We start from the raw sequence: 25,407 nt of genomic DNA, 5'->3' as shown, positions 1-25,407 counted from the left end.
TGTGGCACCAGCGTCTGGTCCAAGGAGATGCTTGACACTTGCAGTTCGCATCCCCAAAGGCCAAGACGGTGGCTCATCTGCTCTTCTGCCTCCACAGTCAAGCAGTAGGAGGAGGGGGATTATAGCAAGAAGCTTTTGACCATCTAGTTTGAATCCTGCGCCCGGCTGGAAGAGGGAGCCCAGAAGAAATGCCTCCTCATATCCCCATGCTCCCAATCAGACCCTGTCGGAATATAAACGTCCCCTTCTCACTCCCCATCCCTCAGTCTTTGTCGCCTCCCCCCCCCAACCATGAAGAAAGGCACAAAGTCGGGAATTGATGCTGCATCTTTTTTTTTTTTTTTTACTTTTGCCTTCTTAAAGCATGTGCTGAGCTGATGGATGAAGCAGTTTGGCAATTAAAAAGGCCCAGCGGCTTGGGCAGCAGCAGGGGAGGCCAGGAGAGGGCCAGGGAACGGCAAAGCCCGCACTAACTTCATAAAATATAAAACAAGGGAGGGGTGAAGGGAGGATGGAGACTTGTAAAATACAATATCTTAGGGGATTGGCAATAATAAAAAATAAGGTTCATTATTTACAAACAATTTCTGTTCTTGGTCTCTGTACAGTGGGGCGGGGGTGAGGGGTGTGTGTGTGTGTATGTCGGTATGTTGATGTGTATGTTTGTGGGGGGGGCAGGGAGGCAGTGGTCGTGTTGGTCATTATGAGAAAGGAAGGGGTTAGCCCAGTGAGTGGTTTATCTGAGAAGGACGGATGGTTGTGGGAGGGTGGGGTGAGAACAGAGTGGTCAGCCCAAGGGAACAGTCCGATTGTGGTGGGGAAAGGAAAGGCCCTGGTAAAGATTGGGGCAAAGAGGGTCTGGGGAAAAGTGGAACCCCTTCTCCTGGGCTGGGAGCCCAGGGGGCAGGGGTACAAGCTGGATCCGGGTTAGAGAGCAAGACCACCCCTCTTCTGGGCGCCAGGGGGTACGTCCTGTGTCCTGGGTCTTGGCACGGCCTAGGAGAGTTTGATGGTGGTATTGGGGCCCAGATCCCTGGAGAGAGAACAGAAATCAGGGTGAATCTGTCCAGTGAAGGACCCTCTCACCCCTCTGCATGCTGGATCAGGAGGCAGGAGGGATGGGGCCTTGGGAAAGTGTGGCTGACATGGGGACCAGGGCACAGTGTGGGTGGAGACTGGGACGCCAGGATGGGAAGGGGCCACCCACTCACCTCTCACGGAACCACTCCTTGGGATGAGAGAAGTCGGGGCTGGTGCCATTTCCACCGACGTCTTTTGGCCAGGCCTCACTCAGGTACTTGGTGGTCTCGTGGGTGCTGTCCAGGTGGTCAAGCTGCAGGTGGTCCTGGGGCCGCTGCTCTGCCGGCCCCCCCGGCTTGATCTCCCAGCCATCTGGGGGCTCCACAGGCAGCAGGGCACTGCGGCCATCCTCCCACGAGCCTGCCCCCTCATCGTAGAACAGGAGGCTCCGGGAGGGCACTAGACAGAGAGCACAGGGTGAGCCTCAGTTGTCGAGGCCCCCTCCTCCCAGCCACGTTCCTGGCCCACTAGTTAACGATGAGGGTCCTGAAATCTTGCAGACCTGAGTTTGAATCCTAGCTCTAACATTTCCAATTTGCATGACCTCAGGCAAATCAGGCCTTTGCTTTAGCCTTTCTGAGCCTCAGTTTGCTCATCTGTAAAATAGGGATACTAGGGCCAACCTCAAGTAGATGTGGTTTAATGAGACAATATAGGGAAAGTGATTGGAACTGTTCATAGTAAGCACTCTGAGAAAGTAGTTCTTCCTAAGCAGAGGATACCGGGGCGGGGCATCTGCGAGCTGGATTCTAATCCCACCTCCACTATTCACTTTCTGTGAGACCTTGAATCAATCTCTTCCCCATTCTAGGCCCTAGTATGCCCTTCAGGGAAATGAAGGAAAAGAAAACAAATTTGTTGGATATCGACCTTGTTTTGTTTTGTTTTGTTTTGTTTTGTTTTGTTTTGTTTTGTTTTATGCAGGCTTCATGCCCATTGTGGAGCCCAGTGCGGGGCTGGAATTCACAATCCTGAGATCAAGACCCAAGTTGAGATCAAGAGTTAGACGCTTAACCGACTGAGCCACGCACACGCCCCTGGATATCTACTTTGTGCCAGGCATCGTGCAAAGCCCTTTGACCTGTATCAAATCACTAACAACTCACAGAAACTCCTGGGAGCGAGATATTTTTAGCCCAGTTTCACAGAACAGGTAACCGAGGTTCTACTTATCGGGGACCTTGGCCTACGCTAGAGGTGAGAGGCAAACCCAGGTCTGCCTGGCTCCAGCCCTCAGGCCCTGACCTAAGGGTCTGTGTGAAAGGCACTCCCTGCAATTGAGCAATACACCAGCTCTGAAAAGCCAGTTCCAGAAGCCACTTCCTACCACAGATGCACACAGGGCCTGCCACGCACTGCATTCACTGCAAGGGGCTCCTTCATTCCCTCGCCTCCTCTGACTCTGGCTTTGTTCATTAATGCTGCCCCCACCCCCAACTTCCATCCCTTCCTCTCCTGGGGTTTCCTCTACCTCCAAATATACAAGAGCCCCTCTGCTCTTGGAACATGGATACGTGACTCGCAAGCCCTTACACCCCTGTGGTCCACCTCCCTTAGCAACTGTCCTGTCTTCTCAGGCCACCCTTGTCCAGGGAGTGGTTTTCACTCACCACCTCCACTTCCTCTTCCCCTAACCCTCCCCACCCCTTCCTCCCCTCAAGGCCCTGCTGGTCTAGCTCATTCTCCCTGCATATCTCTCCTTCTCGAATCTCACTCCTCCCTGTCCCCTCCCTCTCTGACCTCCCATCTGTTTCCTCTTCCTCCTGCCCTGCTAGATAAATTCGTTCCTGGTAAATGATGAACAGCCAGAAAGTTCCTCTGTGGGTCTACCTGAAGTATCTTCTGCCTCTGGAAATCCATACTGTTCTCTGCTGCACCCTCTACCAGTTCTGCCCCTTGCCACCCACGTATTATACCTTTTCTCTCCTCTCGTGTGGTCTTCGAAAAGGTGGCAGTGTGCTCATTTAGTAAGTGCTTGCTCTACACCAGACACTGTGCTAAGAGTGTTTGTGCACCTTGCCATCTAGTTGTCACAACAACCGTGCTTGGTAAGAGTAGAGCTGTGACTCCTGCGTTTCAGATGAAGAAATTAATGCTTAGAGAGCTTAAGGCACATGCCCAAGGTCGCGCCGTTAGCAAACGGCCACGGCAGGTATGACCGACTCTGAGGCCCCCCGCTCTTAACCACTGTACCTTACAACCCCCTATGGGACGGTAAATATCTGAGCTCACACCACCATGGCCCCTCTTCTGCCCAAGGTAGACATTACCAGTGGGTCTTGGCACTCCTTCCTGCTGCTCCTGAGTGCTGTGTCAGGGTCCTTCACATAGTGCTTCAGACAGCCACCACCATCTTATTGGAAAGGGCCCTTGAACTGAAACTCATTTGCCATCCCATTCATGAAATACTAATGGTATCTAGCAGATGCCCCATGACCACCGGTACCATAATTCGTCAGGGCTAGGGTGGGAACATTCCTGTTAGCCCCTCTGAGCCACTCTTGGGTGGGCTGGGTTTAGGGGGTCTTCCCTGGAGTCCCAATTCTACAACCAACATTGAATAAATCATATGCCCTTTCGGAGCCTCAGTTTCCCCATTTGCAAAATGAGGACACAGAAGAAGATAACGCCCACCCAGAACCTGGCTCCATTCTCGTGTCTGGCTTCTGTCTGGAAGTTGGTGTTGAGGGAAGATGGCCTGGCTCAGGTAACATAGCCTGGCCCACTCACTCTGACTGGCTGTGTAGACGCTGTCAGCGGCCACGGGGTCTTCCTTCACAGTCTGGGAGCTGGAGGAGAACTCAGGGAGGCAGGGCACAAGGGAGCCCAGCACCAGAACGAAGCACAAGGCCGCCACCTGGTAGTGGAGAGACAGCGGTGGTCAGAGCCACCCTCAATCCTTCTGCCCCCAAACCAATAGGTATAAAAGGCTCTGTGTTTTTCCAAAAAAGCAGCACCCGGAGCCAACTACCCCCTAGATGTGGGCTCTTCTACCCTTTCTGGAGAAGGTTGGGGAGACTGCTCAGAGCATCGCAGCTCATTGTAGGGAACCGCCATAGGCAGCATTAGAAAAAGAGGAAAGTGGTCAACATGGTTATAACCTATAAGGTGGAGGAATCAGGACAGGGAGAAAGGAGTAGGTGGCGGTTTGGGGGGTTAAGGGAGGGGGACAGAGCATCATACCAGGTTCTCACAAGAGGAGCTGAGAGTCACGCACCAGGAACTGAGCCCTGCCCACAGGGTGACTGCCACCTGACAGTGTGAGGCTCTCGGAGGGCCTGGGGAGTGATCAGCCAGGGGGCAGCAGGCCGCACATTTCCAGGACAGAGTGAAAGAGGGTCTTGCAGAGGCCTGAGCTACACCCTGCATATTCTTTTGGGTTTCTAGAGATTTGCTCAACCTTCTCCTCGCTATTGGTTCCAGAAAGAAAGAACCAAGTCCAAACTTCCTTGTGTTTCCTTAAGCCCTTTCCTCCCCAGCGGCCTTGTAGAAGTGGCCTCCTCAAGGGACTTGCCCTGCTATCCCCTAGCTGGGTTCATGTGAGCCACTACACATCCACACGGTGTTAGAATTCATCACGGAAGGTCATGTTCTAGAAGGCTCCATGGGCTTGGTTTAAGAGGCTGGGGTCTGCAGGAGCCAGCTCACCAGGCACTAGGATCGTGTACCTTGGTGATGTGGCCAATCCCTCCAAGCTCTGCCTGCTTTCCTAGAAAGCCAGCCTGGGGAAGTCTTGTCCTTGTGTGGCCCTGGGGTGAGGGAACAGCACCTACCATGAGGCAGGTCCCAGTCTGGGTGGCGGCCATCTTGTAAGGTCTTGAGATCTTGTTGGTGACCAGAGTCTGGAGTTTCTGCAGCTGCTGCAGCAGGGTCCTGAGGAGGGCACAGTGGTCACCTGGCACGCTCTGACCCCTCAGGCATCTCTGCCTCCTGGAGCTCTCCCAGGGTGCACCTGGGCTGGCTCCAGCCTTAGCCTCCACACCAGGTGTCCATTTCAGCCACGACAGAAAAGGTCACCTCCCGCTTGGCTCCTCTGCGGTGTGGCTTGGGGGGACCTGGGGCCTGTCTCATAGTGAACAGCTGGGTCACCCTATGGGAGTTCAGGGTTGCTCCTCAGCAAAGTGGGGGTGGGAGGAGGGTCTACCCCACCTGGGCTGAGGTCACCTTTTTCTTCACCTACACCAGCCACAGCTAAATTGACCTTCCTGTCTTTGAACCCCACAACTCCCTGAGCTGATAAGACGGCCACGTGTGGCAGCTGTCTGGTGTGTAGTGAGGGTCCAGTAAATGGTAACTACCATTTTCGTTGATTTTGTTTTGTTGCTTTTATCACAGCACCTGCAGCACTTCGTTTATTTACGGATTGCCATGTCAGTGTCCTTCACTAACTGTGGGCTCCCTGAGGGCGAGGACCGGGTCCCACCCAACGTGGAATCCTCCGGGCACACACAGGGGGGACTCAGCCCATGCTTGGTGAGTAACAGTTTAACCATCGCTTTCCTCCACCTAGCCGGGCAGTGGGGTTGCAGTTACCAGAATGTACAGCAGGTGGCGAAATAGCTCCAAGGGCCTGGCCCTATTTTGGGCCAGAGAGGAATCTGGGCCAGAGGTAGAGGGGTGAGGGGTGCGGACTCCCGCCTCCCTTCCCTGAGTGGGGGGCATTCTCCAGGTCAATCAGGGGAGTGGCTGGATCCTGCTGGAGAAGCTGGGGGAGAAGGGAGGAAAGAAGGAAAAAGCCTTCTGTTGAGCACCTGCGAATGACCAGCTGTCATCTACGTCATTTTAATTTACCCCAGCAAATAATTATTAAAGACCTACTGTGGGCTCATGGCTAGGCACCATCAAGAATTCAGAATAACCATTAAAAAAAGAAGAAGAAGAGCTGACATGAATTCAGCATTCTCAAACGCCAAGCACAGCTCTGGGCCCTTTACTTGCACTGTCTCATCGAACCTTCACACAAATCCTGTGAGACAGAGCTTCGATAATCCCCATTTAGACAAAGCAACTGGGGCCCAGAGAGGTTTAATGGTTTTCCCAGAATCGCAAACATGGCAGAATGGGATAAAAAAAAAAAAAAAAAAAAAACAACGAAACAAACAAAAAACCCAGGCTGTGATTTTATGTGGCCACCAGGCCCTGTGCCGGCTCCACGCTGATGTTTCTCAAACTTAATTGTGCCTGTGAATCACGGAAGGATCTTGCGGAAATGCAGATTCTGATTCTGCAGGTGGTGCCGATGCTGTTTGTTGGTAAGAAGAACCCTGAGCAGCAACACCTACACCAGCGGTTCTAACTTTAGGGTGCACCAAAATCACCTGGAGGGCTTACTAAAACACAGGTTGCTGAGCCCTCCCCGGGGAGTTCCTGGTTCACTAGGTCTGGCTTGAGGCCTGAAAATAAGCATTTCTGAAAGTTCCCAGGGGCTGCTGCTGCTGGTCTGGGATCACACTTGGAAAGCCACTGCTCCACATCAGCTCATTTAAGCGTCGCACCTGCCCTGTCATAGCATATAGAGCTATGTGCGGATGAAGAAGGATGGGAGGCCAGGGGTCCCAGGCTCTGCAGGGTTCCTGTCATCCTGAACTCAGTTACCCCGTCTCTCTCCTGCCTCCCAGAGCTATGCCAGAGCTAGGCACTGGCTGCAGAAGGGTGGGGGGCCAGGGAGGAGACAGGTGGGACAACTCACCTGTTGGCATTCTCCAGGGTCTCTACCTTCTTCCACAGTTCATTGTTCTCTGATGTAAATGTCTCCACCCTGAGGGGGCCAAGTAGGCAAAGGCTCAGAGGCAGCCTCCAGACCCACTGCTGCCCGCCCCCCACCCCTGCCCCACCATTCCCTGTGGCGTCCTGCTCCCCCCGCCCTCTGCTCTGGTGCCCTTTGAGAGAGGACCAGGGAGAGCGGGGCAGGCTGGGGAGTGGGTCCCAGGCCTGCCACCCTGCCCAGGATGCTTACTTCTTTTCTAGACATTCCACGTACTCCTTCTTCTTGCGGCGGCTCTCCTGGGCCGAGATCTAGAGGGGCAAGCCCCCGAACAGGGGTTACCATAGCCACGTAACCACTTCCTGGGGATCCTCAATTTTAGGGCTGGCATCACCTGGGGAGCAGAGGCTCCCACCCACCAAGGAAGTCCTAGGGAAGGGGCTGGGTCCAGCTCATGCTTTACCTTGTTCTTGATTTTTCTCCGGACCCTCTTTAAGGCCTTTTCTTCGGCTTTGGTGAGGGGGAGCTTCGTGGGGATGGGGTAGCCCTCAGCAATCAGGGTGCGTTTCTCCTCCTCTGTCAGGAGCAGCGGCCCTGATGTCCCCTGTAATTTCTGTGGGAAGTACGACATGATGGTTAGGAACCAGACAGCCCTGGATTCCAGTTCAAGCTCTGCCATTTACTCTTTGTGTGACTTGGGGAAGGTACTCAACTCTCTTAGCCTCAGTTTCCCAATCTGAAAAAGGGTGGGTCTAAATTAAATCCAATAACATGAATCAACAGTGCTGCGAGCCCAGCATGTTAGGCACTCAGCCTATTATTGTGGTGGCGGGCGGGGGTGTCCCTAGATCCCATTCTGGAATCCACAGCCTCAAAGCTTGCTTTCCCAGAGCCCCTAAGCAGCAGCCCCCTCATGTCCCTACAGTCTCCACTTGGGAGGCTCCACACTCATCCCAGGACTCAGGGCCTAGCTCCATGTTTCCTGGGGGCTTTTGGGCCTCCTAGAGCCTGGGCCATCCCCCTAGAGGTCAGGAATGTCAAGTTCTAGTCCTGGCTCGGCAACAGTGTGGGTTTGGCAGGCCTCTTGGACCTCTCTACCTGGTTCCTCTTCACCTCAAAGCAGGATTGAAAGATTCTCACTCCCATCTGCCAGGCAGGCACCTCTCTGAATTCTGATAGGGATGAGGATCAGGCTTGGGGCTCCCCAGACCCTTCCCTGCTGGTCATGTACAGGGTGGACTTACTCAGTTCCTTGCCTCTAGGGTCAGCCCACCCCCAGCTGCTTACGTGAGGGGCGGTGAGAAGGGGGGAGGTGGAGATGGCCGTGGAGGAGCGGGCCATGGGCCGGACAGGGCTGGAGGGGGGCAGAGAGCGGGGACTCTGGGAGCCGTCACTGTCGCTGCCGTGGCTGCTGGGGGGCGTCAGAGGCATCTGCACCAGGTCCTCTGGGGAGAGCGGGGGAATCCAGGTTAGCAGGGTTGCATCCCAGCTCTGCTTGGACATCAGAGGTCAGCCAGCCCTGACACTGTGGGGAACGGAACACTGGGGCCTTGACCAGCTGTAACATCACAAGCCCCTCTGCCATGTCACATAGATGAGCTGACATCCCCGAAGTTGCTTCCTGAGTGCCATCCCATCTCTGATGCCACAGAGGTCTGGCTCCCTTAAGCCTGGTCCTTGGTGTGGATATCATGGAGGCCAGATTCTTGAAGTCCCTCCCCCATCCCTGACTTCACAGGGTCCAGACCCTTTGAGCCTCCAGCTTGGTAACCCCAGAGGTGACTGGAATCTGCCCGCAGTCAGACCCATGGGGATCAGGCTGGGCAAGCAACAGCCTCTGTCACTTCTTTTTTTCCACTGCAAAACTTTTAGCCACATCAACCCCAGGGGTTCCTCTTTCAACTTCAGGGTAACAGGACAGCATTGGGCTTTCGGCAGACCAGCCAGGGGCACTGCTCTCCCCAGCCTCCCGCCCCTGTTGCTTCTCTGTGGCCACAGCATCAGGAAGACTGACACTTGAGGTGGTCAGGAAGAAGCCTGGGTAGAGCCATGAGGACCGAGAGCCTAGCTGCAGGGAGAGCTCCCAGGTCGGCACAGAAAGCCCAGCTAATGGCAGATGTGGAGACCTGAAGGCTCTGGGCTGAGGCTTAGGAGGAACAGCTGCATCCTTCTAGGCTCCGCCCCAAACTGCCCCCTGCAGGAGTCCTCTCTCCTTTCCCCGACTTTGATTTGCCTCTTAAAGAGCCCTGAACTTGGAGCCAGAGAGCCCGAGTTCAAGTTCTGCTGTCACCTGCCCCAAGTGTGTGGCCTATAGTCATGTTTTTTAGCCTCTCCCAGCCTCACTTTCCTGTTGGAAGGGAGCCACGAGGATGGAATGAGCTAATGTTTGTAAAAATGCTTTACGGATAGAAGGGCACTCTACAAGGCGATGTGTTTTCACAGTGGCCCCTTTCTGCCTTCTGTGAGTCTTCTCTCCAAGGAAGTGAGCAACCTGAGGGTGAAACTGGGGCCTTATTCATCCTTCTAAAGCATGTGCTACTGAGCCCAGGGCCTGATACATAGTAGATGCTTCATGAATGTTTGATGGATTAATGGGGTGGGACTGGAAAGATTCAGTTAGCCTTTTCTCCTTCTGGCCAATCCAAGAAGCTTCCTCTGTTCCCTTCCTCCTTGTCAGATCTGGGAGGCTTCCAAGGCCTCCCGGGATCTGCCAACTTTAATCCATTTGGCTGCTATGATATTGGCCCTCATTACTCTGATCTCCTTGGGCACAGGAACTGTCTTCTCTCTCTGCTTCCCCAGCTCCTGGTACTGGGACATGCACAATGAACTCACTGGGTGGATGGATGGATGGATGGATGGACAAATGGATGGAAGGATGGATGGCTACAGAGTGGGCATCATCAGTGAATGATGGGAGGGGGATTAGCAAACAGGGTGAGAGAGTGTCAGTAACAGAGATGACAGTTGTAGATTGGGTAAGAAGGGGGCTTGAGGAAGGGAAAGTGTGAAGGGCAGGGAGGAAAGGATATTCTCAAGAGAGATGGGAGTTGTCAAGGGAGATGGGTGGGCTGGGCCAAGGGAGTAGGGATGCTGTCTGCCCAAGACTGGAGAGAGGCAGAGTCCCCTTCCGGACATACTTACCTGGTGTCACTTTGAGGAACTGATTCACCTCCTGGGGCTCCGCTTTGATCACTGGCAGCTGAGTCATCTCTCCTGGGGCCTGAGGAAGACATGGGTCCGTCTCCATCAGCTGTCCTTGGGGCTGTCCCCACCATGCCATTCAACCTCCCACCCTCCCCTGAGTCTGGCAGTCTGCTCTGCACATAAGGAGGTGGCGGCGCTCAGTGTTCCGAGCACAGCCCAGAGGGAGCAGAGGCAGGTTTTCAGGCTTGGAGAAGCCAAGTCAGACCTAAGAGAAGAGAATGATGGTCAAGTGGTTAGTGTAGTTTATTTTTTTTTTTAAGTTTTTAAAATGTTTTTATTTATTTTTGAGACGGAGAGAGACAGAGCATGAGCAGGGGAGGGGCAGAGAGAGAGGGAGACACAGAATCCAAAGCAGGCCCCAGGCTCCGAGCTGTCAGCACAGAGCCCGATGCGGGGCTCGAACTCACGGACGGTGTGATCATGACCTGAGCCGAAGGCGGACGCTCAACTGACTCAGCCACCCAAGTGCCCCACTGTAGTTTAGACCTTATGCTCAGAGAAGGAGAGCTTCTTGTGACCTCCAAGGCCAGGGCCATTTTTTTAGTGGAGGCTGCCCTGCACGGACTGTGAAGGCCACGTAGGCGGTAGGCCGTGGTATGGTGTTATGTGGTTTGCTATGTGGTTTGCAGAGTTTGCGGAAAGGATGAGAGGTAACGTCTGGCACATTGAAGCTGTTCAGTGAGCGGTAACAATAGCACAGACTAAGAAGGCATGAACTGGCTGGGGGCTCAGGGTAAGCTCCCTCAGCCACTGAAGTTTGAAACGAGTCCTGAAGTATCAACAGGAATGTTCCAAATAAAGGATGGGGCCAGTGGTGAGGGGAAAGGCATTCCAAGCGCAGGGAAAAGTATCTGCAAAGGCACAGAGGCCAGAGAGCATGGCTGGATCCGGAAACTCAGTATTCAGGGTGTCCAGAGGGTAGGGGTGTGTGCCAGGGGTGGAGGGGTAGGAAACAAGATCAGATGGCTTGGCGAGGGGGTGGCGTGGGGGTGGTGGGAGGATTCACAGAAGGTAGAAAGGGACCAGACAAGGAAGTTTGAAACAATAAGGAGCCCCTAAAGGGTTGGATTGCAAGGGACTAACAGAACTAGATTTATGGTTTTTTTTTTTTTAATTTTTTTTAACGTTCATTTATTTTTGAGACAGAGAGAGACAGAGCATGAACGAGGGAGGGTCAGAAAGAGGGAGACACAGAATCGGAAGCAGGCTCCAGGCTCTGAGCTGTCAGCACAGAGCCCGACGCGGGGCTCGAACTCACGGTCTGCGAGATCATGACCTGAGCCGAAGTCGGCCACTTAACCGACGGAGCCACCCAGGCGCCCCTTGATCTATGTTTTAAACAAACACGCATCCCTATTTCTTTATATTCCCACTTGCTGCTACAGAAAGGACATCAAGAACACGCATGGCTGCCTACACCCGATGATCAACATGCACCTAAGTGGTGTTCTCTTTGAGGAAGGCACTGTATTGTTGGGTGCTGAATTTCAGGACCAAGGCTCCCCTCTGGTTCTGCAGCCAGCAGGGAGAGGTCATGATATTCTGGGTGGGACACAGAATCCCCAATTTAGGCAGATGAGTAAGAATCGCAGAAGGTTCAAATTGGCAGAGACCTTGGAGACTCCCTGGTCTGCATCCTAGCTCAGCCCTCAAGTGACAGAGAAGGCATTGTGATGGAAAGGGTGGGTCCCACAGCCTGTGACTGACAATGCCAACTTCTGGTTCCTGTGCCTTCCACAAGGGTGTTGTGACCTCACTAGAGCGGGAAGTGTGGGCTTCTGGGTCTTGCAGAGTTTGGAATGCTGTTCATTATTTCTGACTGTGTGATTCTGGGCAAGTCGCTTAGCTCCTTGAGCCTCAGTTTCCTTCTCTGAGGCACGTGCCCAACCTCCAAGACTCTGGCGGCTGCTGCCGCGCCTTCCCTTCCTGCTTTGCCAAGGCCTGAGGAGTCGCTGAGCCAGCCTTGGAGGTGGTCACAAAAGATCCTCCACCTTTGCAGTGGACCCTTGGTCCCACGGGTTGATGGTGGGGTAGGGAGGGGCTGAGCTTGCCTTTGGCCACATACATTTTGATCGGGTGAGATGCGTGGCCAGCAGGGGGCAGAGCTAGTCAAACCCGTAACTAGGGATTTTAAGATGGCCCTTAGATTGTAGACTCCGGGCCAAGAAGCCTTTTAGAGCCAGCCCCTGCTCCCATTTTACAGACAAGGAAGCTGAAGGAATAAAAAGAAGGCAACGTGCCCAGAGACAGGACACAGGCAGGGCCCAGAGACTTGGCCTGGCATTCCCAGGAGGCTCTTCAGATGTTGGATCTATAGCTGAATGCTGTTATCCATGTATCGTGGAGGGTGGTGGTGGTGGGAGGTGGTGGGGCGGGGGGTGATGGCATGAGTGTATGAGGTAAAAAACGTTGATCTCATGAGCGTATACAACTGAAGTACAGCAAAACTTTCAAATTCTCATATTTGGTCTTTCCTTTTTAAAGTCCTGATGCTCTGAGAAAATAACACGGCCTGTGCCATGTCTATCTCTGAGACCGTGGACCAGGCCCCTGATGCTCAGCCCTGCCTGGGTCCTTGTAAACTTCCTTCTGCACACGGTGAGGCCCCCAGCTTACTCCGAGGGTGCTACGGTTTGTGCCCATTCTAGGAAGGTGAGGGGGTCCATGGGAGTTCTGACCCTCAGTCCCAAGGGTCACGTGGCTCCCAGTTCGCGTAGCCCTGGGGTACACAGGGCTTTGAAGGCCTCTTCCCACAGAGACCCACCACCCTGCCTCCCTCCCTCAGCCCCTGGGAACCGTCCCCAGGCTCACCTGGTGGGGGACAGGCAGCCTGGACAGGGGGCTGAGGCCCAGCAGCGGGGTGGTGGCCATGGCAGCGGCAGCAGCCATGGCTGAGGAGGCGGCCAGAGGGTCCACGGGCAGCTCCGGGCTCTGCTCCTGCTTCACCATGACGGAGCACAGTTTGTGTCCCAGCACCCATGCTTCCTGTTCCACGTCTGGGGAAGGGGGCAGGACCAGGCTCAGGGGACTCCCCGAGCAGAGGGCTCTGCCCCCCTCCTCCCCCTGGGAGCTCCTCTGGACTGAGATGCCAGGGAACGGAGGGCAGCAGGCAGGCAAGGGCAGAGGGGGGTGCTTGTGACATAGGCTGGGGCCAGAAGATGTGGGGCATCTTCTTCATTCAGCAGCTCACACAGCAGGTGTGGACAACAGATCTGGACCCCTCCTGACTGGCTGTGGGACCTTAGGCAAGTTGCTTAACCTCTCTGAGCCTTAGCTTCTTCATCTGTAAAAGTGCCCGGCAAGAAGTAAATGTTCAATAAAAGCTAGCTATGGTCACTACAATGGCTGCCATCCAGAGAACATCTGCTGAGCACTGTGCTAGGCGCTGGGGACCTAGTGACAGTCACAAGCAAGTTTAGGGCAGCTGGAATGGAAAGGAAAGGGGAAGATGGGCCAGACTCACAGCTGTGACTTTGTCCTAAAGGTAATGGGGAAGCACTGAAGGGTTTTAAGCGCACTCAGATTTGTAATATCAAAAAAAAAAAAAAATCATTCTGCGTGTGTGCATGCATTGATTGGACTGACTGCAGGCAAGACAGAAGCAGGGAGACTCTCAGCAGGCTGGTGAAATAGCCCAGCGAGAGAAGATGAAGCCTGAGGAAAGGAGGTGACAGTGGGGATGGAGAGGAAGGGACATACTGGGGACAGATGTGGAAGGGAGAATCCACAGGACCTGGTGATGGGGGTGGGGGTCATGTTGGTGGTGAGGTGTGATGTTCAGGTTTCCCATGGCAGTGTCCTTTTCCTGCCCACTTAGTGGGGCTTTGGCCTCACCTGGGCCACAGGGCTGGCAGGCATCACCCCTTTTCCTGATGAGTGTCTACAGTCCTGCACCCTAAGTCAGCCCTGCCCATGGTCCCAGCAGGCCCCAGGCAGCGGTGAGGTGAGGCGCAGATCTGGGGAGCCAGTGTGCAGGGAAAGGGCGAGGGGGCTTTGGCCTTTGGGGCCTGCTGTGGGTAGGGAGAGGGGTCAGTGGTGCCTGGTCCCACCTCAGAAATGAGGCCTCACCCAGCTGGGAGCCTAAACGCCCTGGCTCTGGGCCACAGGCTGCCCCAGGGCTCCAGGAACACCCACAATCTTCCCAAATTACAGGGCCAGTTGTCCGGCCTCCGGGAAGCTGCCCCTGCAAAGGGCCCACAGACAAATTGCTCTAAAAATAGACTTGGGGAGGCCAAGGAGCTGGGCTAGCCTAGCGGGGGTGGATGGAGAACCTGCCATGAGAGGGGGTCTGCCCCACATGCTGCCTTTCTCCAGGGTGGGGCCTAAGGACTAACTGACATGACTTCCAGAGGCTTGGCTGAGAGGCCAGGGCATGTCGGGAAGCTAAGACCTCTGCAGCCACAAGCCCTGCAGCCATTTAAAGCCCAGGTGGTGGCCCTGCCCTCAGGGGTGACAGGAGTGGGGTATAACATCCCATCTCTGCCCCTGGGGAATCTCAAAGACCCTCAGAAGCAGCTAAGTGCAGCTCTTAGCCCTCTATATATATGAACTCATTTATCCCTCCCAATAATCCTATGGGGCAGGCACTATTATTATCATCCCCATTTAATAGATAAGAATATTAAGAAACTCATTCAAAACCATTGTCCTCTGAAGCGAAAGAGGAATTAAACATTCATTGTTTTAGTCCTAGGTTCTAGCCTAGTCCTATTAAATAGGACTTTTATATGCACAATTAAAATGGCCACTAATTCTTTTTACATATTATGTACTGGGCACTAAACTAGGTGCTTTATGTATATGTTTAAAAATTCTGGCCAGCGTTTTTTTTTTTTAATGTATGTTTATTTATTTTGAGAGAGAGAGAGAAAGAGAGAGCAAGTAGGGGACGGTCAGAGAGAGGGAGAGAGAATCCTAAGCAGAATCTGCAGAGCCTGACTTGGGGCTCGATCCCATGAACTGCGAGATCACCACCTGAGCTGGAATCAAGAGTCTGACAGTAAACAGACTGAGCCACACAGGCGCCCCCCCCCCCACCCCAAGGCCAGAATACTTATGGCACATATGTTATCTTCATTTTATAACGGAGGCCCAGAGAGATTAAGCAACTTGCTCAAGATCACACAGCAGCTAGTGGAGGCATCAGGATGCACACCAAAGCCTGTTTGGGTTCAAACCCAGTATCCCCTGCTGGCCCTTGAGCCAGAAAAATGTGGTGGCGAGGGTGTGAGGTTTAGTATCAAGGAGCTTGCTTGCTCCCAAGTCCCTACTACGCATTTTACTGTGTGTGTGACCCAAACAGCTTAGTTTTCCTGAAGCCTCATTTTTCTGATCAGACAAATGGGGATTACGATAAAAGTGAGAAGAAAAAAGTGTGAGATAAAGATAAAAGTGTGAGAGATAAATGAGATAATTAACATGAAGATACTTTGTAAACCACACAGTACTATAGAAATATTTATAGTTATTCCCATTTGTAGATGAAGAAACCGAGGCTTTATAGAGGCTAAGAGATGTATCCATGATCACCTAGCCAAATGTGACAGGGCCAGGACCCCCTGTATTTGAGGAAACATCCAAAGGGGCCATTTCTAGGTGGGGCACAGTCTGGGGATGTCCAGTGTTGGTTACCAGGCAGGAGAGACTCAAAGGGCCCTTTGCTTAAACAGGCAGGACGTGGTGGTGGTGGTGGGGGGGGGGGTTGGTTGGAGGGGAGCTTTAGGGAACTATACCTTCGGGAATAAAACTAGGGTGCAGACATCTCTCCCAGGCAGCATTTCAGAGGACAGTGCAGTATGAGAGGGTGGCAAGGTTCCAGAGTCTCAGAAACTTGTCCACATTTATGGCTTAGTTCCCCCCACTGTTTCCTCTAAGTCAGTGGTTCTCAAACCCAAGTGTGCATCAGAATCACCTGGAAGGCTGGGCCCTACCCACATGGTTTCTGATCCAGCAAGTCTGGGCGGACTGAGAATCTGCATTTCTAACAAGTTCCCAGGTGACTGCTGCTGGTCCAGGAACCACCCGTTGCTCACAACTGATCTAAGCCAGCAAAACAGTCTTTTGAGAAGTGCCCGTATGGGTTTGATATGAGCGAGAACCAAAAGGCAGGAGGCCGAACTCCTCTGAGAGGCGTTTGTGGGTGACTCCCCTGTGTGCCTCTGGGAGTCTTAGCCTGAAGGCCTCCCCCACAACCCCTCACAAGCTTCCTCCCCTCCTGGGCCCGTGCTGTCCTTAGGTCCTTCTACCCTGTTGTACCTTGGGTGGTGTCCTCCATCTTGATGGGCACAAGGGGGCTCTGAGGTGCCGAGTCACCGCTCAGGGAGTAGCTATGCTCAGCCTGGATGCCTGGTGTGGGGGAGTCCAGTTCCATGTCCAGTAGAGGGCTCTTCTCGTCCAGCACAGGGTCATCAAAGAAACTGCTGAACAGGTCATTAGAGAAGTCCTCCATGTTCTCCGCGAAGTGGTCCAGGTGCTCAGGGAAATGCTAGGGAAGGAGGAGGGAAGCAGGGACAGTGAGCTTAGCCTGGGAAGGGGGCACAGGTGCTGCTGTGCTGCCCCCCACCCAGGCCTGCTACCACCACCGCTGTCAGTGCAACCTGCCCGTTATTCTTCCTGCCATCATTAATGCCACCGCCATTGCCACCAACCTCCCCACTACCCACATCCTCAGGACCAACTAGTATCGTTTGTATCATGACCATCACCGCTGTCACCACTTTACCTTCACCACCACCGTCTCCACTGCCACTTCCAGCCTCACTGTCGTCATTCTCAAGAGTGAGATGTGGAGGGCGTAAAAGCATTCCTGAACAGGTGACCGGATGCTATGCTGTAGTTCTGGCTCTGAGACCTTGGCTCAATCACTCAGACTGCCTGAGTCTGTTTCTCTGTCCACCCTACTTCATGGGAAGACTAAGTAAAGAATGTGTGTCTATGCCAGCACGTTTGCATCTCAAAGGCAATATTAATGACTTCTGTACTATCTTTTTGCTAGAGTGAAACGTGGTGGGATTATCAAGGCTTCTACTCCCCTCATTAGCACAGCCCTGCCTGTCCTCACGCCACCAGACTCTCCCCTTTCCAAGACATTCCTTCTTTATGCCAAGAGATTAGACTCTGAAGCCATGTTGCTTGGGTTCGAATCCTGACCTTGATACTTCTAGCTGTGACTCAGTGCTGTTCAAACTGTGGGTGGTGACTCATTAATGGGTTGTGAAATCAATTTAGTAGGTCACAACCAGGATTTAAGAAAAAATAAAACAGAAAAAATAGAAAGTATCAGAGTGCACTACACACAGTGAAGTTAAATACCTGTGAGGTTTTCATCTTGTCTGTGTGTGTGTGTGTGTGTGTGTGTGTGTGTGTGTGTATAGGTACTTGGTAATGAAGTGAAATATATTTCTCAGAAACACAAAAGTCTGAAAAATACTTGTCTCTGAGATCTTGGGAAAGTTAATTAACCTCTCTCTGTTTCATTTCCTCCTTTGTACAGTGAGACTGATAATAGTTTGTTAGGATTGTTGTAAGAATTTTTAAGAATTTTTAAAAATTATTTCTGAGACAGAGAGAGACAGAGCATGAGCGGGGGAGGCTCAGAGAGAGAGGGAGACACAGAATCTGAAGCAGGGTCCAGGCTCTGAGCTGTTAGCACAGAGCCCGATGCGGGACTCGAACTCATAAACCGTGAGATCGTGACCTGAGCTGAAGTCAGATGCTCAACCAACTGAGCCACCCAGGCGCCCTAGGATTGTTGTAAGAATTAAATTGATACATATAAAGCACTTATAATGGCCCCTGGTACATAATAATTACTCAACAAACATTGCCTCTTATTATTAATAAAGCACCCAGTGGCTAGCACATAGTAGGTGCTTATTGTTTTTCTCTCTAAAGAATTATAAACATGTAAGGACATGCTCCTGCTGTTCATTATTTACTGACTGAATGAATTTGCTGGTGGGTTGGAAGAGATGGTGGGAGGGGGTTGCTTCAGGCCCTGGCATCCCACCTGGTGAGTGGTTAATGACTGGCTTCTGGGGGATTGGTTCAAGGTCTGGAGCTGTTGGCCCTTTCTGGCGTGGAATACTCAAAGCCTGCCCCAGTCCTGAAGGGATGAACAGAGAAGCCCTCTGAGAATAAGGCTCAGAGCCACATGACCATCTGTGCAGTCAGATGGACTTGTTTTTGATTCTAGCCCCATGACTTGCTAAGTTATTCGCTTCTCAGTGCCTCAGTTTCCCTATCTGTAAAGGGGAAATAATAGTTCCTATTTTATAGTGTTGTCATGATGATCAAATATTTGTTGGGTGCTTAATATTCACCTTATAGGATTATGAGGGTAAAATAAGTACATATAACATTTATATATAGAACACATATACAGCGAATAACATATAACAGAATGGTGCCTAGTATGTAGTGAGTACTCAATGGTTATTAGCCATTATAAGTATGGAAACTGCAGTTCCTAAAAGCCTAACTCCAGGCCTGAGCTGAGCTGAGCTGAAGAATGATCAGAGAATCAAGGACAAAATAAATGTGGAAAACTATTGACTCAGGTACTCTCCCCTTTTCCCAGTTTGCCAGAACTTATCATCACCTTATGGTTTTGTTGCGATTTTAACTTTCCGAAGTGCTTTCATATGCACAATTTTATTTAATCCTCACAATTACCCAATGAGATAAGGAAGTTGCGTATTTGCATTTGATGGATAAGGAAACTGAGGCCCAGGGAGTCAAGTACAACAGGAAAGTGTCCACAACCCCTCATTGCCCAGTCCTTTCCCAATTGTAGCAGACATTCTTCTGTTCAAGAATTGTCTGTTTGCCAGACGGAAAACTCCCTGAGGCACGGTCTGTATCTTGTTCCCCTGCTGGATCCTAGCACCTGGCCCATGATATCCATTGGTGGAGGGACAGGTCCTTGTTCCCCAGAGGGCAATGCCATCAGTAGGTCATTTATCTATCAATGTCTGGGGTGAGACAGAATCAGGAGGTCAGAAGCATCAGCTAAACACATCTCTAAGAATAACTGTGATCCTACACTAAGGCCGTTTACAGGGCATCCCCTCCCCACCCCCTCCCGCCAACCAGACAGCCAGCCACAGGCAGGACTGTGCTAGCTATACCCTCTGCAGGGCCTGGGCCAGCCCAGCTGGGGGCGCTTTGCCCCTGCTCACTCTTCCAGGGTCTCTCAAAGGCCTGGTGTGGGGCCCAGTGGGAGGGGGTTGTGAAGAAGGGAGGACAGTGAGTCAGTGGCTAAGGTATTTCTCCAGCAGCTGCTTCTCAGGCGATAAGGGTTTGCCAAGCCCTTTCCCGGGGCCTGGGAGAGGAGAAATACTTTCCTCCAGTCTGGGCTGGGGTCCCTGAAGGCCTTGGCTCCAGGCAGAATAAGCCAGGTCCTTCTCAGAGACCCCTTTTGGGGTGCCCACAGGAACCTGCTCAGGGAGCTCAGCTGGCCCCCTTTGGTGAGCAGCCCCCACCCCACCTGCTGGAAACAGCAGCCAAGGCCTAACAGGATGGAGCTTCCAGAAAATGAGAGCCAAGTGGAAGGGGAGGGCGGCCAAGGGGCAGGCAGGGTGGGGGTGGAGGACACTCAGAAAACCCGGTCCTCTTTGCTCAGGGCTTCCTTATGTGATGGTCGGACCTCTGGTGGCAATGGTGGGCATGTCTCATCACCTCCAGGCCAACTTCCTGCTCATGCCAGCATGCCAGAAGGGACTGGCAAAACCCTTCAGAGGGTTTTGTAGCCTTACTTCTTCTATCTGGTGCCTGGTCTGTCAAAGCAGCTCAGTTATGGTTGGTTTATATCATCAATACATTAGAACCAGAAGGGACTCGAGAAAGCCCATGGTCCTCACCTCCCATTCACATCCCCATCTGCCAATGAAGAAAATGAGGTCCAGAGAGAGAAAGCCACCTACCCAAAGTCACAGAGTTGGCAATGTTGAGGGAGGGGTTCAAGCCCACTCTGGGGACCTCAGGCCTCCTCAGCTCCAGCATGTCCATGTTTCCCCCAACCACACCCAGCTCTACCCCTAATTCACACGCTAAAAGCTGAGGTTTCAGACTATCTGAAGGAAATTATTGCCCCAGGGAGGAAGGAGGGTTAAATTTATGAACATCAGGGGGTCGTGGGTCAACGTTCAGAGGGGGGATAGGGTTCTTTGGGGGTAGGGGGTGAGCGTTCTGGGGTGCCTTGCCAGGCAACGGGGATGGGAAGCCAGAGAAGGAAATATTATGATTTGTTTCCCTCCTCGTTAAAGACTTTTTCCTACAGTCATGCCAATACAAGCTCCTTCTCGGAGGCCACGCGCAGTCAGCCCCGGCTCCTCTCTCTGCTCCTCCCTCTCGGAAGATTGGTATCGCACTCTCCTGCTAGCACCCCCGCGCATGCCTCTCCTGGCAGCACCCAGCCCGGCAGCCAGGTCTCAGGCGCCTGCCCTTTAAATTTAAATAAAGAAGGACCCGGTGCCCCCAGCCACGCGCTGCGGGCCTGAGATTAAGGCCGGCGCGCTGTGGGGCCGCCCCGAGCCGGAGTCCGGCGTGCTCATTGGTGGAGCCCGCGGAGCTCCTGGCCAATGGGAGGAGGCTGCGGGCAGCCGGCGGCGGCGGCGGGGCGCAGGCGGAGGAGGGTCCCGTGCTTCGCCGAAAGCCGGGGCGTGGGAAGGGCCTGCAGCGCGAGGTCCGGCTGTGTGTCCCTTTCAGCGCTTGGCGCCGAGGCCGGGATGGCTCCTTGGAGCTTCCAGGTGGGCCCAGCAGCCCCGCTGTCCCAAGACCCTTATCGGTTGCACGGCTCCTGACCCCGCGCGGCGAGTAGGGGGAAGTGGAGAGGGAGGGTCTCCCCCGACGTCCCTGGCTCCAAGGGAAGGACGGGCACCAGTCCTTAAGCCCCTTCATCGATCTTCCGGCTCACCTCCTTCCGTCCCTCTTGGAACAGTGCTGTCACAGGGCGCACTGATGGGACAACGCGGTCTCGGTCCCTGGTCGCGGGGAGTGGCGAGTGGGGACGCTCCTGGGGCGGTAATAGGACCATCTGAAGCTACTCTCAGTTCCCCTCCCGTAATTCCCCCACGGGGGTCAATGCAGAGAGACGGAAAAGCTCTGGGGGTGCAGCTGTCTGCTGAGAGAGTGTGTGGGAGAAGGTTCTGCCTCGACCTGGGGCAGCCTCAGAGCACTCACTTCCCTTGGCCCCTAGCCCGGTGGTGCCTGCACCCCCTGTTCCTGACTTCTGCCTCTCCCCTGGCCCGCGCTGATTCAGTCTGTGCTTGGGGAAAGGAGGGAGGAGACCGGAGTGGGTCCAGGCTGAGCTGTGGGATAAGGAGTGGGGGGGAATCCCAAGCCCGGACATTCCTTCCGAGAGAGTGAGCTCTGGAGAGAGATGGGAGGAGAGTCCTCTCACATTTCCCTCTTCCCTTCCCCCGCAGGCTGGGCCCACACGCGCCCGCCCCCGACCCATACATTCCCGGACGGTTACTTGCCTCGTGGTCACTAGAAAATCGACCCCATTTCAAGCTGAAGGGCCACCAGTCTGAGTCAGTGCTGTGCCCTGAGTGTGTGTGGGGGGGGGGGGGCGGGGGGGGCGGGGATGGGGAAGGGTAGGCTCAAGAGAGAGCAGGGAGGGGAGGTGGGCCCCTGGGTATCCAGTTGTCAGGCCCTCCTTGTCCTTATGCATCACCATCCAGGCATTTGGGTGTCCCTTTCCCAGAGCCGGAATCAAAGGCTGTCCTTTGAAGGGGAAAAGGCCCTGGACTCAGACTCGGGATGCGCCCCCCCCCCCCCCCCCCCCCAGTTCAAGATCCAGCTGTGCTCTGAGACCTGGGCAGGGGCAGGTGGTATCTCTCCTCCAGGCCTCAGTTTCCCCATCGGTTATAGACTGTGTTCCTATTGGGGCAGGGGTGGCAGGCAGGGACAGGGTGAAGTGAACTAGTCTTCAGGGAATGGGCTCTTTTCCTCTGCCCTGGCCTCCCTGGGGACTGGGAAGGGATGCAGCCAGTTCTCCAGTCCCTGGAGCCAGTCCCTCCCTGAGCTTTCCTGGCAGGGGGGGTTAAGGGGGGGCACATTGTTCCAACCTCCAACCTCACTCTCATCCCCTGTTCCCCACAGGCCCAGGGACGGCGGCTGCTGAGGTTTCATATTTTCCCCCTACCGAACTATTCACCACAGAGCCCAAGTCCAAATAAGCAGAAACGCTTCCCTCTGTGTGCATGTGTGTGCATACGTGTGGATGTGCTACACAGACGTGGGCTGTGGGGTTCCTTCTTACATAAGGAAACACCACTTCTCCGACACCACCCGCTGTAAGATCCACACCCATGGGCACATTCCACGTACAGCCTGGGGCAGGTCCTCTTTTGCACATACACACGCTCATGGGCTCACCTAGGCTGACACTGGCAAGCACCAACACAGGCCCCAAGTGGACACACTCCTCAGACGTGATCAGACAGACACACAGTGTCCTATGCAGACACACATATGCACGGCCACCCCAGGGATGGTCATAGACGTAGTCATGCACGCTCTCACTTGAACACACACAACATCTCACACCACCACAGAACTAAATGCTGACTGCGCCAACCCACATGCCTGAGTCATATGACCCCCAGCGAGGGAGCTCTGGGAGCCCCAGGCTCGCCTGGGGCTGGGACAGTGAGGGCTGGGACTGGAGGAGGGGCAGGATGGGAATGGAGCTTTTCTGTGAGTGTGCTGGAGGGAGGAAGGGAGAGAGGAAAGGGCAGGCTGGCATCCACCACAGGCTGCTTCTGTGCAGAGCAGGGCCTGGGCGGGGGCACGGTGTGTGCATTCTCTCTAGCCCCCAGCCCCGTTGGTCTGGCTCTCCAGTTCCCTCTCCTGACACTGGTAACCCTTCCCTGCCCAGGCCACAGATGCCTCAGGAAAGTGGAGAGCTGGCCTGCAGGTTCCTGGCCAGCCCCTGGCATCTTCTGACCAGGCAGCCCATGTACCGTGGCCCAACCCTGGGGTTAGTGCCAGGTGCTGTCTGGGCAGGAGGAAGCGATGGCAGTGAATGCCGCCGCCCAGGGCTGGGATTAGCTGTGACTGGCCCCAGTGAGGGCACGGCAGCCCACGGTCTGGCTGCTGGAGATGTTGGTCCATAGGCAGTGGCCAGAGGATCCCTGTGGGACAGCTCAGGACACTGACAACTAAGTGCCAGGGCTGGCACTGGGGACCTCTGGAGAATAAGGGTGTCTAATCACATCCATTTGTTCATCACTTCTGCATTTCTCCAGTATTTACTCAGCACCTACTACGTGCCCAGCCCTGTGGATACAGAGATGAACAAAGCCTAATTCCTGCTCACAAAAGACTTTCTGACTAGTGATGCGACTACCCTGTTTATGAAGGTAAGCTAAGGCTGGCACTCCGATCTGTCTCCTAAGCATTCCCCACCTCCATCAAGAGGGATCTTCTAACACAACATGACTGTGTGACTCTCTTCCTCAGTGTCCATCAATGACTCCGTACTGCCCTTAGGATAGTTTCCAAGTGCCTTAGTATAGCTTGAAACAATCCAGCCGTACTGCTTCTGTGTCTTGTTGTGTCCAATTCTCATGTGTATCTCCAAAGCCTAGCATTGGTCCCAGCACATGGTAGGTGCTCAGGCGTTTGCTGAGTGACTGACCGATGGACTGAATGAGTGGGTGAATGAAGGAATGTGCCAGTGAGTTAATGGACTGAGGCCCTTTTTCTGTAGCTGAGCCTCCAGGAATGACTGCCCTGAATTCCGCTTCGGTGCCAGCTTGCTCCTGCTCCAGGCAGAGTTTCCATGCTCCTGGACTCCTTCCCTCGGCTCCTCCCTAGTGGGGCCTATTGTACCCATTTTCCAGGTTATTTTTTCCCAAGGCCTTTTTGTTCTTAAGCCCCAGACAGACCAGGTACCTGGGGACCACAGTCCCCTGCTTAGTGCTGGAGGAGCTGCCCCACGGTTTGGTTCGGCCCAAGAATGTCAACAGAGCCTAGTGGCCACCTGGCCAAGCTGTTCTCCCGGCCCCTGGCCAGCTGGAAGGCCCTCCTCAGCTGGAGCCTGCCACCCGGCTCTGGCTGGAGTTCCCTTGGCCTCTTCCTCTCTCCAGTGCATTCAGCATTCGGCCTCTGGCTTCCTCAGCTGTCCTGGCCTGTCTGAGTTGTCCTCAGGTTTTATTTTTGGAAGAAGCTACATTCTCTCTCCTTATTTACTCCAATCCTTCAGGGAAGGTGTGGGACCCCTGGGTTCGGCTGGAGATCAGGCTGTGGCTCTAGCCTCTGGGGTTTGGACCTCTCTGGGACTCCGAGGGAGGGGACCTCCAAAGACTCCTGAGCCATCAGATGCTTCAAAGCCAATTGCCTCTGTTCTCCTTCCCCCACCCAGTGTGTGACTAATGCCTGCCCCTGCCCTTCTTGAAGAGCCCCACGATAGCCAAAAAAAATCATTACAATTTTCGAGCTGAAAAGAATTCTGGCATCATTAGGTCCGCCCCCTCTTATTTACAGAGACAATGTAGTTCAATGATTAAGAGCAAGGGAGGCAGACAGATCTGGTTCTAATCTCGGTTTTACTACCTACTGCGTAGCCTTGGGCAAGTTACTTAACCTCTCTGAGCCTCAGTCTCAGCTGTAAAATAGGGCTACGTCTACCTAACTACTAGGTTGCCGTGAGGATTACATGAGATGATATTTGTAAAGTGCTTGATACAATGCAGGACACAGAGAAGGGTCTCACTGAAGTGTAGCTGTTGTTATTACAGAGAGAAAAACTGAGTGCCAGGGAAGGAGCAGACAGGCTCAGGATCACACAGCTTGAGGTAAGCAGCCATTTTCAGAGTCTCTCCTCTGTCTCTATCTCCCTTGCAAGGAGAAAGGAGGGGCTGGCATCAGCTCCAAAGAGGAATCTCCTTGAGTCAGTTGCTTGGGCAAACCCCTAGGTCTTCTGTGTTGGCCTCCACCCGCCATGCCCAGGCCCTCCTCCAGGCTAGGGGTTTCCTCCATGCCTCAGGGGCCTTGTCCTTGCTCACTGAGAGTGAGGGGTCTGGGGAGGAGACCCCAGCACTCAGCCCCAAGGTGGACCTCAGGCCAGTGGGACTCTGAGAGGAGGGGGGACTGCTGGGTCCTGACATCACAGAGCAGAGAAGCTGGAGCCACAGCCTTGCGGGCCAGCTGGGGCTCTTCCAGAGCGTCCAGATGTCTCAGGAATGTGCTGAGCTGGGAACTACCTCGCTCCTTCCCTCACCACCCCCAACCCTTCATCCCCTCCTATGCTCCGCTCAAGCTCTGCCTCTGCCCCACCCCCCTCTACCCTTTCTCTTTCATCTCTCCCTGAGAGGGCCTCCTATCCATAGTCCCTCTGGTGCCTTGCCATAGTCTAGCTCCCTCTCAGCCCTCTAAAGGGGTCACGGAAGGCAGGAGTCCTTCCCCTT

The 25,407-nt window shown here is 53.9% G+C and overlaps 1 protein-coding gene and 1 long non-coding RNA gene across 5 annotated transcripts in view; one reads left to right on the top strand and one right to left on the bottom strand.

Annotated features, from left to right (window-relative positions):
* Positions 1–326: 326 nt before the first annotated feature.
* Positions 327–25,407, bottom strand: part of CREB3L1 (cAMP responsive element binding protein 3 like 1) — a 34,966-nt gene continuing 9,885 nt past the window's right edge. Inside the window, exons 2-12 of the mRNA XM_042958541.1 lie at positions 16,247–16,475; positions 12,803–12,987; positions 9,929–10,007; positions 8,072–8,229; positions 7,248–7,397; positions 7,037–7,095; positions 6,770–6,838; positions 4,854–4,953; positions 3,811–3,937; positions 1,212–1,479; positions 327–1,033 (exon numbers count right to left, since the gene is read on the bottom strand). Coding sequence (XP_042814475.1) covers positions 997–1,033; positions 1,212–1,479; positions 3,811–3,937; positions 4,854–4,953; positions 6,770–6,838; positions 7,037–7,095; positions 7,248–7,397; positions 8,072–8,229; positions 9,929–10,007; positions 12,803–12,987; positions 16,247–16,475 — 1,461 coding nt within the window. The 3' untranslated portion in view covers positions 327–996. The remainder of the gene's footprint in view (positions 1,034–1,211; positions 1,480–3,810; positions 3,938–4,853; positions 4,954–6,769; positions 6,839–7,036; positions 7,096–7,247; positions 7,398–8,071; positions 8,230–9,928; positions 10,008–12,802; positions 12,988–16,246; positions 16,476–25,407) is intronic.
* Positions 20,632–25,407, top strand: part of LOC122231189 — a 37,678-nt gene continuing 32,902 nt past the window's right edge. The window contains exons 1-3 of one of the 4 annotated variants that reach the window (XR_006208378.1): positions 20,632–20,739; positions 23,245–23,358; positions 24,739–24,795. This is a non-coding gene — a long non-coding RNA (uncharacterized LOC122231189). Of the gene's footprint in view, positions 20,740–21,460; positions 21,544–22,193; positions 22,291–23,244; positions 23,359–24,738; positions 24,796–25,407 lie in introns of those variants that run through there. The other 3 variants (XR_006208379.1, XR_006208380.1, XR_006208381.1) reach the window with 3 other exon arrangements.

Source organism: Panthera tigris, chromosome D1, assembly GCF_018350195.1.
Source record: "Panthera tigris isolate Pti1 chromosome D1, P.tigris_Pti1_mat1.1, whole genome shotgun sequence".
Lineage (NCBI taxonomy): Eukaryota > Metazoa > Chordata > Mammalia > Carnivora > Felidae > Panthera > Panthera tigris.
This window is presented reverse-complemented; position numbering and strand designations above follow the sequence as displayed.